The sequence below is a fragment of the Myxocyprinus asiaticus genome, chromosome 36 (genome assembly GCF_019703515.2).
Source record: "Myxocyprinus asiaticus isolate MX2 ecotype Aquarium Trade chromosome 36, UBuf_Myxa_2, whole genome shotgun sequence".
Classification (NCBI taxonomy): Eukaryota; Metazoa; Chordata; class Actinopteri; order Cypriniformes; family Catostomidae; genus Myxocyprinus; species Myxocyprinus asiaticus.
In genome coordinates, this window is record NC_059379.1 from 39173100 (window position 1) to 39188243 (window position 15144).

The window sequence follows — 15144 nt, forward strand, 5'->3', positions numbered from 1 at the left end:
GTTGTTAGCTGTCTAAACAACTCAAAGTAGTAAATGATATCAATGTAACCAGCCTCAGACCATCGCTTCATGTCATCTACTCACTCAGATGAGGCACTGTCAAAAAAGTGAAGTATCGGCACTATACAGTCACATGTTTTTGAAAATCCTTACAAATGTAATACTTTAAACATCACATTACCCACTAAGAATATACATCATGGAACACTTCCGGGTTCAGGAAAAAGGTGGATAATATAAAATATATAAAACACAGATATAACAACCTTAAAGGAATAGTTCACCCAAAACTGAAATTTCTCTCATCATTTACTCACCTTCATGCCTTTTTTTCTTCAGCAGAACACAAACAAAGATTTTTAGAAGAATATCTCACCTCTGTAGGTCCATACAATGCAAGTGAATGGTGATCAGACCTTTGAAGCTCCAAAGAAGCACATAAAGGCAGCATAAAACAATCCATACGACTCCAGTGGTTAAATCCATGTCTTCAGAAGTAATATTATAAGTGTGGGTGAGAAACAAATCGATATTTAAGCCCTATTTTATTATACATTCTCCTACCTGCACAGTAGGTGGCGATATGTATGAAGAGTGATGGTAAAAAAAAAAAAAGGACTTAAATATTGATCTGTTTCTCACCCACACCTATCATATCGCTTCTGAATATACAGATTTTTAAGATAAAGGAGTCGTCGTATGGATTACTTTTATACTACATTTATGTGCTTTTTGAGCTTCAAAGCTTCAGTCAACATTCACTTGCATTGTATGGACCTACAGAGATTAAATATTCTTCTAAAATAATGTATCTGTGTTCTCCAGAAGAAAGTCATACACATCTGGGATGTCATGAGGGTGAGTAAATGATGAGAGAATTTTCATTTTTGGGTGAACTACCCCTTTAAGACAAAGCAATTACTGTGTGCATTTTGACTATGCATATCTATCCATATACAGAGTGTGGAAGTACCATTGTACATGCCATCAGTGATTACACTCTGATATATAACATGATACTCAATGGTACCGAAACATACTTTGGGTACATGTTCAGAAATATGGGATTACTGTGTTAACTTCTCTAAAATATTGTATTATAACTGACCATTCCACACACACGTACACACTCACACAAACACCTCACACACACACACACACTCACAAACTAATCTACATACACACACACTCTCTCTCTTTCAAACACACTCACAAACACAACACATATACTACCATGGTACTTGACAAAAGATTTCGACCATGATGGTATTTTCAAGGTAAACGTAAAAAAACATGGTAAAACATGCTTGTATTAATTCGTGTAGCGCTACTCCTGTAGAAGTTTTGGTAAACTATAAAACATAGATTGCCAGTTCATTCAGGAGAATATTTCACATTTTCAAAATCTGAACATTTATACATTGTGGACAATCTTTATTTCTTCACTGACAAATAATAACTCACTTGACAGCAGCCCTATATGTGCTCTCAGATAATAAATATTCATTTGTCAAGATGTTATGAGGAAAAATGAGGAAATGCTGTTAATTTAGCACGAGAAAACATGAACAAATCTGACACTTCTTCAACGAGCTCTTCCGCCACAAACATTCAAATAACTCACACTGCGGTCAATTATATTGTTTTATACCTACATTATATTCCGCTCCTGGTCGTTGAGATATCGCTGTATATTCATCATTCATTATTTTATTTTGTTTATTCACGATATCTCGCGCCTCATCCTTTCAAATGTTTCCCACACGCGCCAGAAACACATGATGACGTAGCACACCGCGCTGTGGATTGTGGGACAGTGGAGCGGTGAATGGTGGATGACCACACAACCGCTGAAATGGTGAGAAAAGCGATTCCTTACTTTTAAGTAAGCCGTATATCCGTTACATATATGTGGGTAACGGTCCTACTTCATTTAAAATTTGTTTATCATTTATCGTTATTTATGTGCTTCTGGAATAAGTGTGTAGTTTACGCTAAACGCTTATTTCAGGAGTTCATGAGTGTCGTTGCGACTGATTCAGTGTCGCGTCGATCTTTAGTCTGTGTTTGAATGACGAGTGTCCCGCATCACTATTGACCACTTCTACATACAGTATAACTCCATGAACACTACTAGCCAACACTAGCAAGCTCCTCTAAAAGTAGCATTTTAATTTCTTTGCAAGTACTATGGTACATTAATATGGTAATTGTGCAGTGCCATGGTAGATATTAAATAACTATACCATCAATGTACTTACTAGTGTTGACGTAGTACTTGTAACTGTAAGAGGCGGTAGTCTTGACACAACTGTCGAAGACATTAGTTATCAAATAATCTTTTTTGTCACTGCACATTATATAGCGAGGTAAAGTTAGCTGGAAGTTCGATATTCGTTGAATATTCGCTGATGGTGTGTAAGGGACTGTCTGAAAACTCCACCCACTGCGCTAAAACGTCACAGGCGTCTGAGAATTCATTCAATTGACTATAGTTCTGTCGTGAAAAACACTGCTATTGGAGCTTACTGACTTACTACAGGTGAAATTATTACAGTATGTCCTATCATATGAGTACAATAATCAATTATTTTAGAAAAAAATAATAATATAATAATTGATTGCTGTATTCATTGATCAGGCATACAGTAATAATTTCACCTGTAGTAAGTCAGTCTGTCCAGTAGCAGCTTACTACAACCTTTTGAACGTGAAAATAACATTTTGTAGAAATTATATGAATTTTTACTTAAAATAATTAATTACTGTACTCCTATGATCAGGCATACTCGAATAATTTCCAGTGGTCGACCGATATATCACAGAGACGATAAATCGGCCGAAATTTTAACTTCTTTTTAAATTATCGGCATCGGCCGATAAATTTTCCCGTTTGGCCAATTTGTTTCTTGAGGGCTCTGAGAATCGCCTGCTTGCATGTGAAGCATCTGAGACTTGTAAACGACTACTCACGGTTCATTTTGTTGTTACGTGCCATCGTGTTACTACAATAATAGACCGGTGTGCAACACAGTGTCATTTAAACGGTCTGCATATCAGAGCCGCAGCAGACGCGTTTGAGCTCATAATGTAAAAGTGCTCACCTGTTTCATTCTCCCTCTCTCCTAAACAGTTCCCCGTAAATTTTAACTGTCTTGTCTAATGATACAAAGGCAAATATCAATAAAACTACATATCATATACCATCGGAAAATGTGCACATATCTCGTTTAAACAGATGTAATTCACGAACCTCATGAAAAACCAGCGTTTTCTTCCCATACAACGCTCATCTAATATCTTCCTCTGAAGCGTGTATTCTATCAGCCAGAATCAAAAACGTAAGGATCAGAAGTTCCTCTCACTCACAAATCATGATAGTCAGTCTGTGACAATCCAAGCAGGCGATCCGGGCTGTTTAAACTGTCTCGAGGCTCACTCTGGATCCGCACGAGCGTGTGAGTGCAACTTCAAGGCTGCGTCCGAAATCAGGAAAATGCTACCTCCAGAGGCTGTATACAGAGGTTGGATGAAAATAAGGTGCTTTTCAAACTGTTCAGAGATCAGTTTCCTTAAGAGTTTAATTCATTCAAAATAGCTGTCAGTAAGCCATTAACTGATTAGGCAGCAAGGTAGCAAGTTAGCTGCCTACGTTTTTGGATGCAGCCCAAGGTAAAAGCGCTTCACATGTGCTATAAGCAGGGTTGGGGAGAGTAACAGAATACATATAATGGGACTACGTATTTAAAATACAAAATATAAGTAACTGTATTCCACTACAGTTACAATTGAAATCATTGATAATTAGAATACAGATACATTCAAAAAGTATTTTGATTACTGAAGAGATTACTTTGCATTTTATTGTCATTTGTTTCATTTAATATTTAGTCCTTTCAGATGTAAAACATTTATACATATAAATGATGTGATCCAAAGTGCATTTGAACAGCGGTGAAACACTTTCTTATGATGTGTTACATTCATACGAGCAGACAGAGAAGCAAATTTGAAGTAAGTTTGGAGCACAAGAAATAGAAATAAACCTTGTGTAAATTGTCAGCTTTACGCTAAGCTAAAATGCTATTTCTAGACATTTTACATGCACATGTTACCAGGCACGATTATATTTTTTTTTTATCAAGAAAATTCACGTTGGATCATAATTTCTTTTTTTCTAGTAAGACCTTTGATATTAGGGCAAAAATCATATTCTTGATGATAATTATTTTTTATTGTTTTCCTGTAAAAATATCTAAAAATCCTTAAAACAAGATCAATTAGATTTATCTTGTTTTAGAAACAACACTGCATAAGATATTTAGGTTTTTCAGATAATGTATTTTTAACATGTGTATTTTGTCTTACTATACTGGCAGAGTTTTTATAATCAAAACAAGTGAAAAAATCTACCAGTACTGAAGAAGTAATCCAAAGTATTTAGAATACGTTACTGACCTTGAGTAATCTAACGGAATACGTTACAAATGACATTTTACAGCATGTATTCTGTCATCTGTAGTGGAATACATTTCAAAAGTAACCCTCCCAACCCTGGCTATAAGTAAATGTCTTATTCACTGTGCACTGTATGTACAATTGATTTGATTCAGTATTTTTTGAGTAAATGCGATTGCTAATGTGGACATGTCATCCATGCTTGCTGGACTACTGTGTGTACTGTTATTTCCTTCTTCCTATTACAATTTCTTCATGTGCTAATAAATTACAAAAATTTGATGACTAAACAGAAATCTGAAGAAACTGCTATCTACCATTTAAAATACAATATTACTTTTTAGTTTTGTGTGAAATTGAGTAAATATAGTGCTAAATAAGAGTTTTAGCAATTTTATGTTTGTTATTTACTATATTAATTTGTGTGATATATCGGCATTGTATCGGCCACCCTGCTCTCTGGATATAGGCATCAGCCATTAAAAAACGCATATCGGTCGACCACTGTAATAATTTCACCTGTAGTAAGTCAGTCTGTCCAATTGCAGCTTAATACAGCTTTTAAAATAATAATTAAAAAAAAAAACATTTTGTTGAATTTGTATAATTCTTTTCTAAAATAATTGATTACTGTACTCTTATCATAATGCATACTGTAATAATCTCCCCTGTAGTAACTCAGTCTGTCCAATAGTAGCATTTAGTTGACTTTTTATGTATAACTTGCACATCAATGGAATGAATGATTGGACACCGCCTATGTTTAAGCAGAGCTGGTGGAATTTGCAAACGGTCCCTTACTTACGCTATGCGTTTTCAAGCATAATTCTCCAGCCACACCAAGCATTGACTGTTCTGAGTGCAATGATTTATGCACGGATAGTATTGTTATATACCCTTTAACCCAAGTGTGATAGTGATATCTTTGTAAGATTGTCACCTGCAGAGAGTGCTGGTAAGAAAAACTGAATATCCAATGAATATCAAACCTAAAACTAACTTTACCCCGCTACATTATATACATACAAGTGTAACATTAAGTGAAAATCTTAGGTGTATGATCCAATAACATTGCAATCTTGCTGCAGTATACAAGGTACAGAATACACGATATAAATCCACTATGCACAGTGTACACATTATACAGAGTAATCCACAATGTCCGCATTATACACATAATATTTACATTATACACATATTACAGAGCATATTACTGGTTGTCTGATGTGATCAAAATGAGCATGTTTAAAAAAAAAAATCTGGTTTGAAACATGTGTCAAGTTCGTTGTGATGTACTCAAGATGGCACAGAGTATGACTGCTGCATTGCGAGCTCCGACACAACATTGTAGTTTTTTTGTTTGTTTTGTTTACGATTCTTATGTTTTTTATCTTGGATGTTGTCTGCCTTATTGTCTACGACTGACAAACACTTTAGGACATTGGTTCTGCAATTGCACACCGTAAACCGGACTTCAAATTCCTCAATGCCGACCCGCTGTTTACAAACACGGCAGCGGAGCCCTTTGTCTGGGCAGCCCGGCCGCGGAAACGCAGAAAGAAAAGGGGAAATAGAGCTGCCGTTCACATCAGAGTAAGACGTCACGCAAATCGACCCCTGCTACCCAGTATTCTACTGGCAAATGTTCAGTCTCTGGACAACAAGCTCTGAGAGCATGGATCTCTTTCCAATGAGAGACGAGGGACTGCTGCATTATCTGCCTTACAGAAACTTGGATGTCTGCGGAGATTCCTGACTCAGCCATCGAACCTGCGGGGTTCTCCATGCACCGAGTGGACAGCGCAAAAGACCTCTCAGGTAAAAGCAGAGGTGGTGGTGTATGTTTTATGATCAACAAATCCTGGTGTGATCAGAGGAACGTACATTCTATCAAGTCTTTCTGCTCTCCTGATCTGGAATTTCTCATGCTTCTGTGTCAAACATTCTGGCTACCGAGGGAATTTACAGCGGTCATTAACACTGCTGTGTACATCCCGCCATAAGCCGACACAGACCAGGCACTCAAGGAACTGTATGGGAGTATAAGTGAGCAGGAAACCGCGCACCCTGAGGCTGCGTTCATTGTGACCGGGGACTTTAACAAAGCCAACTTCAAGTCAGTAGCACCGAAATACAACACATGAGGGGACCGAGTTTTGGACCATTGCTACTCTCCCTTCCGGGATGGCTACATATCCCTCCCTCGCCCACCATTTGGCAGACCGGACCACTCTTCCATTCTGCTTCTGCCGCTTACAGGCAGAAACTGAAACAGGAAGCAACTACCCTCAGAACGATCCAGTGCTGGTCGGATCAAAGTAGATTCCACGCTACAAGACTGTTTTGATCACGTGGACTGGGAGATGTTCCAGTCCGCCTCTGATGACGACATCGAACGTGTTTCATCAGAAAGTGCGTAGAGGATGTTGTTCCGATCAAAACAATATGGATCTACCCCAACCAGTAAAGTCCGCCGTGAACTCCGCTGCCTCTCTCCCGGATGAGCTAAATACTTTTTATGCTCGTTTTGAGGGAAATAACACTGCCCTCGCAGAGCTTTCAGAGCTTTCATGGCCGAAGCTACAGAGGTTAGTTCACTCTCCGTCTCTGTAGCGGATGTAACCCGATCCTTCCGACGGGTGAATATCCGTAAAGCCGCGGGTCCAGACGGCATTCTGGGCCGCGTCATCAGAGCGTGCGCAAACCAACTGGCTGGTGTTTTTACGGACATTTTCAACCTTTCCCTCTCCTTGTCTGTGGTCCCCACATGCTTTAAAACGTCCACCATTGTGCCTGTACCAAAGCAATCCAAAATCACTTGCTTAAATGACTGTTGCTCTGACCCCCATCAGCAGCAAATGTTTTGAGAGACTAATCAGAGATTACATCTGCTCTGTGCTGCCTCCCTCACTAGACCCATTGCAGTTTGCTTGCCGCAACAACCGCTCCACTGATGATGCCATTGCATCTACAATACACACTGCTCTCTCCCACCTGGAAAAAAAGAACACTTATGTGAGAATGCTGTTTGTAGACTACAGCTCAGCATTCAACACCATAGTGCCCTCCAAGCTTAGATCCTGGACTTCCTGTCAAGCAGACGCCAGGTGGTTAGAATGGGCAGTAACATCTCCTCATCACTGACCCTCAACACTGGAGCCCCACAGGGCTGTGTTCTCAGCCCACTACTGTATTCCTTGTACACACGACTGTGTGGCAACACATAGCTCCAATGCCATCAAGTTCGCTGATGATATGACGGTGGTAGTTCTGATCACTGACAATGTTGAAACAGCCTACAGAGAGGAGGTGCACACTCTGACATGCTGGTGTCAGGAGCACAACCTCTCCCTTAACATCAGCAATACAAAGGAGCTTGTGGTGGACTTCAGGAGAAGAGAAAGAGAACACAGCCCCATCACCATCAATGGAGCACCAGTGGAGAGAGTCAGCAGCTTCAAGTTCCTCGGTGTCCACATCACTGAGAAACTCACATGGTCTGTCCACACTAAATTGTGTTGTGTTAATCTGATGTTTATTGTAAATTGGTATATGTCTCATCACTGTAATGACTACTATGTTGCTCGGAACTGCACCCAAGAATTTCGCACACTATTGCACTTGTGTATATGGTTGTGTGACAATAAAAGTGATTTGATTTTGAGTTGGAGATGTAATCTTTGTGTCCATGTTGGTTTCACAGATGTTTGAAAAGCATTTATAGCATTTTCATCAAAAAATAAAAGAATGACATAAATATGACAAAAAATGTCATGCAGTGTAACCAAAAAAGGTATTAAAATGTATTTCTTGCCCCTTGAATACCTGAGTGTACGCAACTTAATCATTAATTTCAAAACTTTACAACGAATTTTCAAGGTAAAAATATTTTTTACAAATATCGTATCATCTTTGTGTCAAGAATATCAAGAAATTTTCTCAGCGTTACACCAAACGACTTGAATAAAATGTATTTTCATAAAAATGTCAAAATATTGAAATTTAATGACATGACAAAGTAATGATTCTTTTGTTATTTCAGGGTCCCTCTCTGTTTGATGTTTTTTTTTTTTTGACAGATGAATACAAAAAGGCGACCTACACAACATGACTTTAATTTGGTGGATTTTGTTTATTTTTTTATATAATATTTTAATATTTTTAACATTTTTTTTTTCATATTAATCCTGCTTTTTTTTTTTTTTTTTTTTTTTAAGAAATAATAATAAGGACAATTCTGCCCTACTCATACCAGTTATTAATATTAGTTTTTTTAATTCAGCTTTCAATGAGACTGATTTTATTTTTATTTTTTAAAAACTTCTCTGGATGGTTACACCACATGACATTTTCGACAGAAAAATATCAAAATGACTGAACTCAGAAATTGAAAATATGTTCATCATAGAAGCAGTGTATTCAAGTAATTGTGTTGTGTGAATTACATTTTTTTATGTTTAAAAAAAATAATAATTTAATAGATCTGGACAAAAATATGAGCGTCATGGGTCCTTTTAAAGGAATAGTTCACCTAAAAATGCTAACTCTCTCACCCTTATGTCATCTCTCCCCAATTTGGAATGCCCAATTCCCAATGTGCTCCAAGTCCTCGTGGTGGCGTAGTGCCTCAATCCGGGTGACAGAGGACGAATCTCAGTTGCATCTGAGACTGTCAATCCACGCATCTTATCACGTAGCTTGTTGAGCGCGTTACCACGGAGACATAGCGCGTGTGGAGGCTTCGCGCTATTCTCCGGGGCATCCACACACAACTCACCTTCGCCCCCCCGAGAGCGAACCACATTATAGCAACCACGAGGAGGTTACCCCATATGACTCTAACCTCCCTAGTAACCAGGCCAATTTGGTTGCTTAGGAGACCTGGCTGGAGTCACTCAGCACGCCCTGGATTCGAACTGGCGAACTCCAGGGGTGGTAGTCAGTGTCTTTACTCACTGAGCTATGATATGTATATATCTGCACAATGCAAGTCAATGGGGTCTATCGATGCAGTCGGTTTTGGGTGAGAAGCAGACCAAAATATAACTCTTTTTACTGTAAATCTTGACATTGGCAGCATCTAATTTTACTGATGTTTTAAACAGAATTTTTGAAATGGACTAGCCCTCAGTAAAGAAGTTTATTTACTCACCCTCATGATATCCCAGGTGTGTACGACCCCATTGACTGGCATTGTATGGATGTCCTATTCCCATCATATCTCCATCAAAACATCTTTGTTTGTGTTCCACAGAAGAAAGAAAGTCATTTGAGTTTGAGACGACATCAGTGTGAGTAAGTGATGAGAGAATTGTTTTTGTGTGAACTGTCCCTTTAACAGTTCCTGGGAATCTGTAGGCTAAAACATTGATTGGGCACAGGATGTCCCTGCTTTACATGTTGAAAACACAACTAACTAAAGCCCCTTCTGTTTTCCAGGATGTCTTCTTAATGATCAGGCGTCAAAAGACCACAATCTTCACAGATGCCAAAGAATCCACAACCGTTTATGAGTTGAAACGCATTGTGGAGGGCATACTGAAGAGATCACCGGAGGAACAGAGACTCTACAAGGTTTGAGCTGATATGATTCAAAACTTTGCCCTCCGGTTTTTGTCCAGATGTTCATTTGATTTTGTTTTCAGTAGGTTGTTTATACTACATGTTGCACTGCAAGTGTTCTGCGGGATGCATGAGTGAAGTGAAAGTTGTTTCAGTTATTGAGTCATGATGTGTTTCAGGATGACCAGCCGCTAGAAGAGAGTAAGACACTGGGAGACTGTGGCTTCACAAATCAGACAGCAAGACCACAGGCCCCTGCGACTGTAGGACTGGCCTTCCGTATCACCGGTACGTGTCATGAACTACAGAACTGCCAGACAGACTCATCCTGATCTTCAGTTAGCATGCTGTTGAAAACAATTTATATATTTCCACAGACAGCTTTGCTTGTCTTGCGAGAGGACATTTTCTTGACTGGTTTCATGAGAATCGCCCATTTAGTTGACCCAAATAGATGAATACAAATATTGATTCAGGGATCTAAATGTATTGCAGTATATCAATATATTAGCTGCTGTATCAGCACATTTCTATTCAGAACACACTGAAATCGCACCCTGTTCCCAGTATACTGCACAGTGCAGGTGCAGGGTTGGTTATACTTGGCAACCACCTCCCATGTGTACGGAAAAGCCAAGCTTGCAGATGATCACGTACCGTGTTAAATGCCCTTCAGTCATCAGAAAGCTACCTAACTGTTAAATATGTTGGGTAAGTTTTGCTTTGTGAATTCTGTTTAAAACGGGTTATCAGGTTTGCTCTTATTGGACTTCTGCGTGAATGTTTTCCATAAATATTTTGTTTGATGTGTAATGGTCATAATGCAAAGCAAGAATTTTGCAAATATGCTCTTTTTTTTAAAGGGTTAGTTCACCCAAAATGAAAATTCTCTCATTATTTACTCGTCCTCATGATATTGTGTGTGTATGACTTTCTTGCTTCAGCAGAACACATTTGAAGAAAAATATCTCAGCTCAGTAGGTCCTTAAAATGCAAGTGAATGGAAATTTCTCTTTTGAAGCTCCAAATATCATAGACAGTCAGCATAAACGTCATCCATACGACTCCAGCGGTTAAATTAATGTCTTCTAAAGCAATAAGATCACTTCTGGTGGGAAAAAAAGAAAGTCATACACACCTGGGATATCATGAGGTTGAGTAAATGATGAGAGAATTTTCATTTTGGGTGAACTATCCCTTTAGGTGGCATTTAGTATTGGATTTGGCTGCTGGAATAATAGATTGTATTTCAAATGGATCGCATATACACACAGTTTTTTGTTTTACTGTTTTCTGAGAGCTAGTCCATTTCAAAAATTCTGTTAAAAAAATCAGTAAAATTTGTTGCTGCACACATCCCTAGTTGATTAAAGTCACCACTGATTGGTCCATGACACGTGGCAGCAGCGAAAACATAAAATATTTTTATCTTGCACAGTGTGCTACAAGCAGTTGTGCACGACAGTAACCTTGTCTTACCTCATACCAGGTAATAATAATATAATATGTTTTATTTATATAGTGCCTTTCTTCAGAAGCAATATGATAGGTGTGGGTGAAAAATAATCTTTTTATATGTTTACTATAAATCTCCACTTTCAAACAGCCCTCCTAAGGGTTCTTCTTTTGTTTTTGGCGATTTGTGTTCTTCATACATATCGCCACCTAATGGGCAGGAGGAGAATTTATAGTAAAAAAGGATTTAAATATTGATCCTTATCGATTCTTTAGAATTTTACTTCAAGGTAAAGGAATATTCTTGGATCAGTACCAGTTAATCTAAGTCAATAGCATTTTTACAGAATGTTTATTGCCACAAAAATGTATTTCCACTCGTCCCTCCTTTTAAAAAAAAAAAAAAAAATCTGGATTAAGGGGGTTGCACACTGGATGTGACTGGCAGACAACATGGTGCATTGTAAAATTAGAAACAAATGTTTTCAACGAAGGTACGCACACCGCCGCTTGGTGTCTGTCAGCGACGCCCATCTACGACTCCGGTGCTGCTCAAATTTCTGCCATGCCATGGAGTGCAACTCGCATATTTTCCATTAAATTCGACCTAAATCACTATCAAAGGACAAAGATTATTTACTCTAGCGTTGTTCATTCTTAAAAGGAAAAACCTTGGTAACTTTTGTGTATACTGTCTGCCACCTGAACCGCATTGACGTGCCCCGTGTTTGATACCTGTGCCGTGACGCAGCATGGCACTTCTTGTCCGGTGTGCGACCACCTTTACAGTAAGGCACTTACAATGAAAGTCAGTGGGGCCAAATGTTTTACATTAAAATACTCACTGTTTCAAAAGTATAGCCACAAGACGTAAACATGATTTTAGTGTGATAAAATCACTCACTAACTTTTTCTGTGTAAAGTTATAGCCAATTTTACAACTTCATTGCCATGACGATGTAATGTAAACACACCCTCAAATGACTGTAAAAGTTACAATTTAAACAACTTTACAGCTGAAATAATACACAAGTTTTAACAGATTAATGTAAGTGCTTTTATAAAATTATAATCTTCACATTTCTGCATTTAAACCCTCCAAAAATTGGCCCCATTGACTTCCATTGTAAGTGCCTCTTTGTAACCAAAATATTTGCTTTTTTTAAAGGTGCAGTATGTGAGATTCAGAAACCCTTGTTATTAATGACACCTGTGGCCATTAAGTGAACTGCAGCCAGCTACCTGTTGATCGTGCTCATGCACACAATCCATAGGGACGCGAGCGAGCATCCAAAACAATGACGTAACGTACAAAGAGGCTGAACGTGATTCACTGACATCATGCTGACAGATGAGGTAGCATACTTAAAATTACACAGTTATGATTGTTTTACTTCAAACTTTGAGACTAAACTAAAACTACTTATCAGCTAACATAGCATACTGATACACACATACAGCTACATACTACTGACTATACCAGACAGTTTACTGTTGAACTGCACTGTTATGTTGCACTATTGTATGTTTTGTATGTCATATGTTGTACTACGAATAAGAAACCAGCGTATTTGCTTAAATATATCCTGTATACATGACTTTTAGTATAAAGAGAAGATCGTTGAATTTATTTGAAAGTTACGAAGCAAGGTAGCTTGCAATTCATCAGTATTAGCAGGCGAGATCAAGTTAGCTAAAATGACACAGATCAATGCTTATGGCACTATATTTCACATGCTTTGCAGTTATGTAAGCTTACCTGTCCAATAAGAAGAATGCCAAATTAGGGTCGGTTTTGATCCCCAAAACCAAACGAAGTTCCCTCTAGGAATCAAATGCCCTGCCGATGTTCAATCTAGTTTTCACTCTACCACGATCACGTTCCCGCTTAGCCAGATGGGATTCATTAGATACATTTTTTTTGTTTTTTGGCTAACTCTGAGTTTGTGTAGGAGTCAGTGTTGTGCTGGAAGCCGGAAGTTTGCTGGATTCCATCTCTAAGATAACGTTACCTAGTGTTGCAGTTTATTGTCGCTGTTGAATAGTGGAAGCACTGAGGCAAGGCTCTCAGGATCGCGCATAAACGTCACATCCTATTGTCTACAGGCTTTAATAGGCAACCTAGGAAGTCCGGGAAGGGCTCAGTTTTTAAGCTGCATTACAAGCCGTTCACACATTGGGAAAAAAAAGGGCAAATATTACATGAAAAATGTTACATACTGTACATTTAAAGAAAAGGACGGATGAGTCAAAATACATTTTTGTGGTAATCAACATCATGCCACAAATGCTGTCGATTGAGCTTAACTTGTATTGAACCCGGAATATTCCTTTAAGTACAACCTGTAATATGTACAGCGCAATAAGAGTAAAGTTATTGAAGGGCATTTCATACAAATAAACATTTGAATGTTTGAACAGTTGTTTCCTTGCCAACAGAGCTTGCGTGTTTATGTAAAACTCTTTATTATAGGTATCAAAATGTATAAATGCTAAACAAAATCCCAAAATCTTTTGTCTCTACAGATGATGCGTTTGAGCCCCTGCAGGTGGAGCCGTTCTCCAGCCCTCCTGAACTTCCTGATGTCATGAAGCCTCAGGACTCTGGCAGCACAGCCAATGAGCAGTTAGTACAGTGAGCGTGACCACAGAATGACTAGAGTAGCATGAGCATACTGAAATAACACATCAGGATGAGTAAAGATTTCGGGGATATAAGAAACCAAAAAGTTCACACCAGTCGCCACCCACCGCTGAACTAAAGCCAATTACAAAATGTCCTGAGAAGCACCAAGAAATAAGATTACTGTTGTTGTTGATATGTATGTTTACTTTATTATCTGGACTGACATGCTATTTTCCGTCTCAAGTGACTGACCTCATTTTGAATGTCAAACCCGTTTTCTTTGCCTGAGTGATATTTGATGCACTGGAGAGAAACTGTTCCTTTAAGAGGCTGTTTACATCATTTATTAGAAAAAACAAAAAGAACTGAGGTTTAGCAGCGCAAATGGCACACAGGGAAGCTCTTTAAATGCAGATGTGCATGTATCAGTTTTAACATGTTACACTTGGACTCATGCAGGAAACCTGTGTTATCTTTTGATGAGGAAAGCTTTTCAGTTTGATCTCTGTTCACCTCTGTATGCCCTGCAGCTGATCTCTAGTGTAATTTATGTTTTTTATTATGATTAAAACCTTTAGATAACAAGCTACCCCTTAGTCAGAGAGATTATTAAATCACAATTTTGCATAATCTGTGTTTACGTTCTTTTTTTTTTTTTCTTGATTTCTGATGGTGCTCTCAAACCAAAGGCTTTGCAAGTAGAGTTGCAGTTCATTGTAACTAGTAATCACTGTATGTGATTTTCATTAGTTTGTATGAATGACTACTCAAAATGGAAATGCTATACTGAGACCAACAAGAGAGGTCATTGAGGGTTTGGACACTTAAACAGTTTGTAAATCTTGGTATCTCTGTTCAGCCCCATCATTGGGTGAGTAAAACCATGTTTAATGCAGCAACATGTACTTGTCAAATTAATATACTAACCAACTGTGAAATAAATAATTAAAAGTATTTTCCAATTTGCTAGTTCTAACTTTTCCTCTCCAAACAGTAATGTGGCAGTACTGTCTCCCCCCCCCCACAAAAAAAGTCCAAAACCA

The 15144-nt window shown here is 38.3% G+C and overlaps 2 protein-coding genes across 7 annotated transcripts in view; one reads left to right on the forward strand and one right to left on the reverse strand.

The window, feature by feature from the left end:
• Positions 1 to 1807, reverse strand: part of LOC127427113 (membrane-associated tyrosine- and threonine-specific cdc2-inhibitory kinase-like) — a 28040-nt gene extending 26233 nt beyond the window's left edge. For all 5 annotated transcript variants that reach the window (XR_007894901.1, XR_007894902.1, XM_051674490.1 and 2 more), the window contains exon 1: positions 1656 to 1807. The gene's annotated coding sequence lies outside the window, so the exon portion shown is untranslated. The remainder of the gene's footprint in view (positions 1 to 1655) is intronic.
• Positions 1799 to 14690, forward strand: LOC127427155 (elongin-B-like). Of its 2 annotated transcripts, XM_051674589.1 has the most exons (5): positions 1805 to 1858; positions 9713 to 9753; positions 9898 to 10032; positions 10200 to 10308; positions 14002 to 14690. In XM_051674589.1, the coding sequence occupies exons 3-5, from the start codon at positions 9910 to 9912 to the stop codon at positions 14112 to 14114; spliced, it is 345 nt and encodes a 114-aa protein (XP_051530549.1). In that variant the 5' UTR covers positions 1805 to 1858; positions 9713 to 9753; positions 9898 to 9909; the 3' UTR covers positions 14115 to 14690. The 2 variants fall into 2 exon arrangements, with proteins under 2 accessions (XP_051530548.1, XP_051530549.1); XM_051674588.1 differs by lacking the exon at positions 9713 to 9753 and having other exon boundaries at positions 1799 to 1858.
• Positions 14691 to 15144: the final 454 nt, after the last annotated feature.

What these genes read in the sequence shown, in the direction of transcription:
- LOC127427155 (XM_051674588.1), top strand. Translation starts at nt 1,829, where the DNA reads ATGGTGGATGACCACACAACCGCTGAAATG. An exon ending in ACCACACAACCGCTGAAATG is followed by an intron (nt 1,859 to 9,897) that starts GTGAGAAAAGCG and finishes TCTGTTTTCCAG; the next exon opens with GATGTCTTCTTAATGATCAG. An exon ending in ACTGGCCTTCCGTATCACCG is followed by an intron (nt 10,309 to 14,001) that starts GTACGTGTCATG and finishes TTGTCTCTACAG; the next exon opens with ATGATGCGTTTGAGCCCCTG.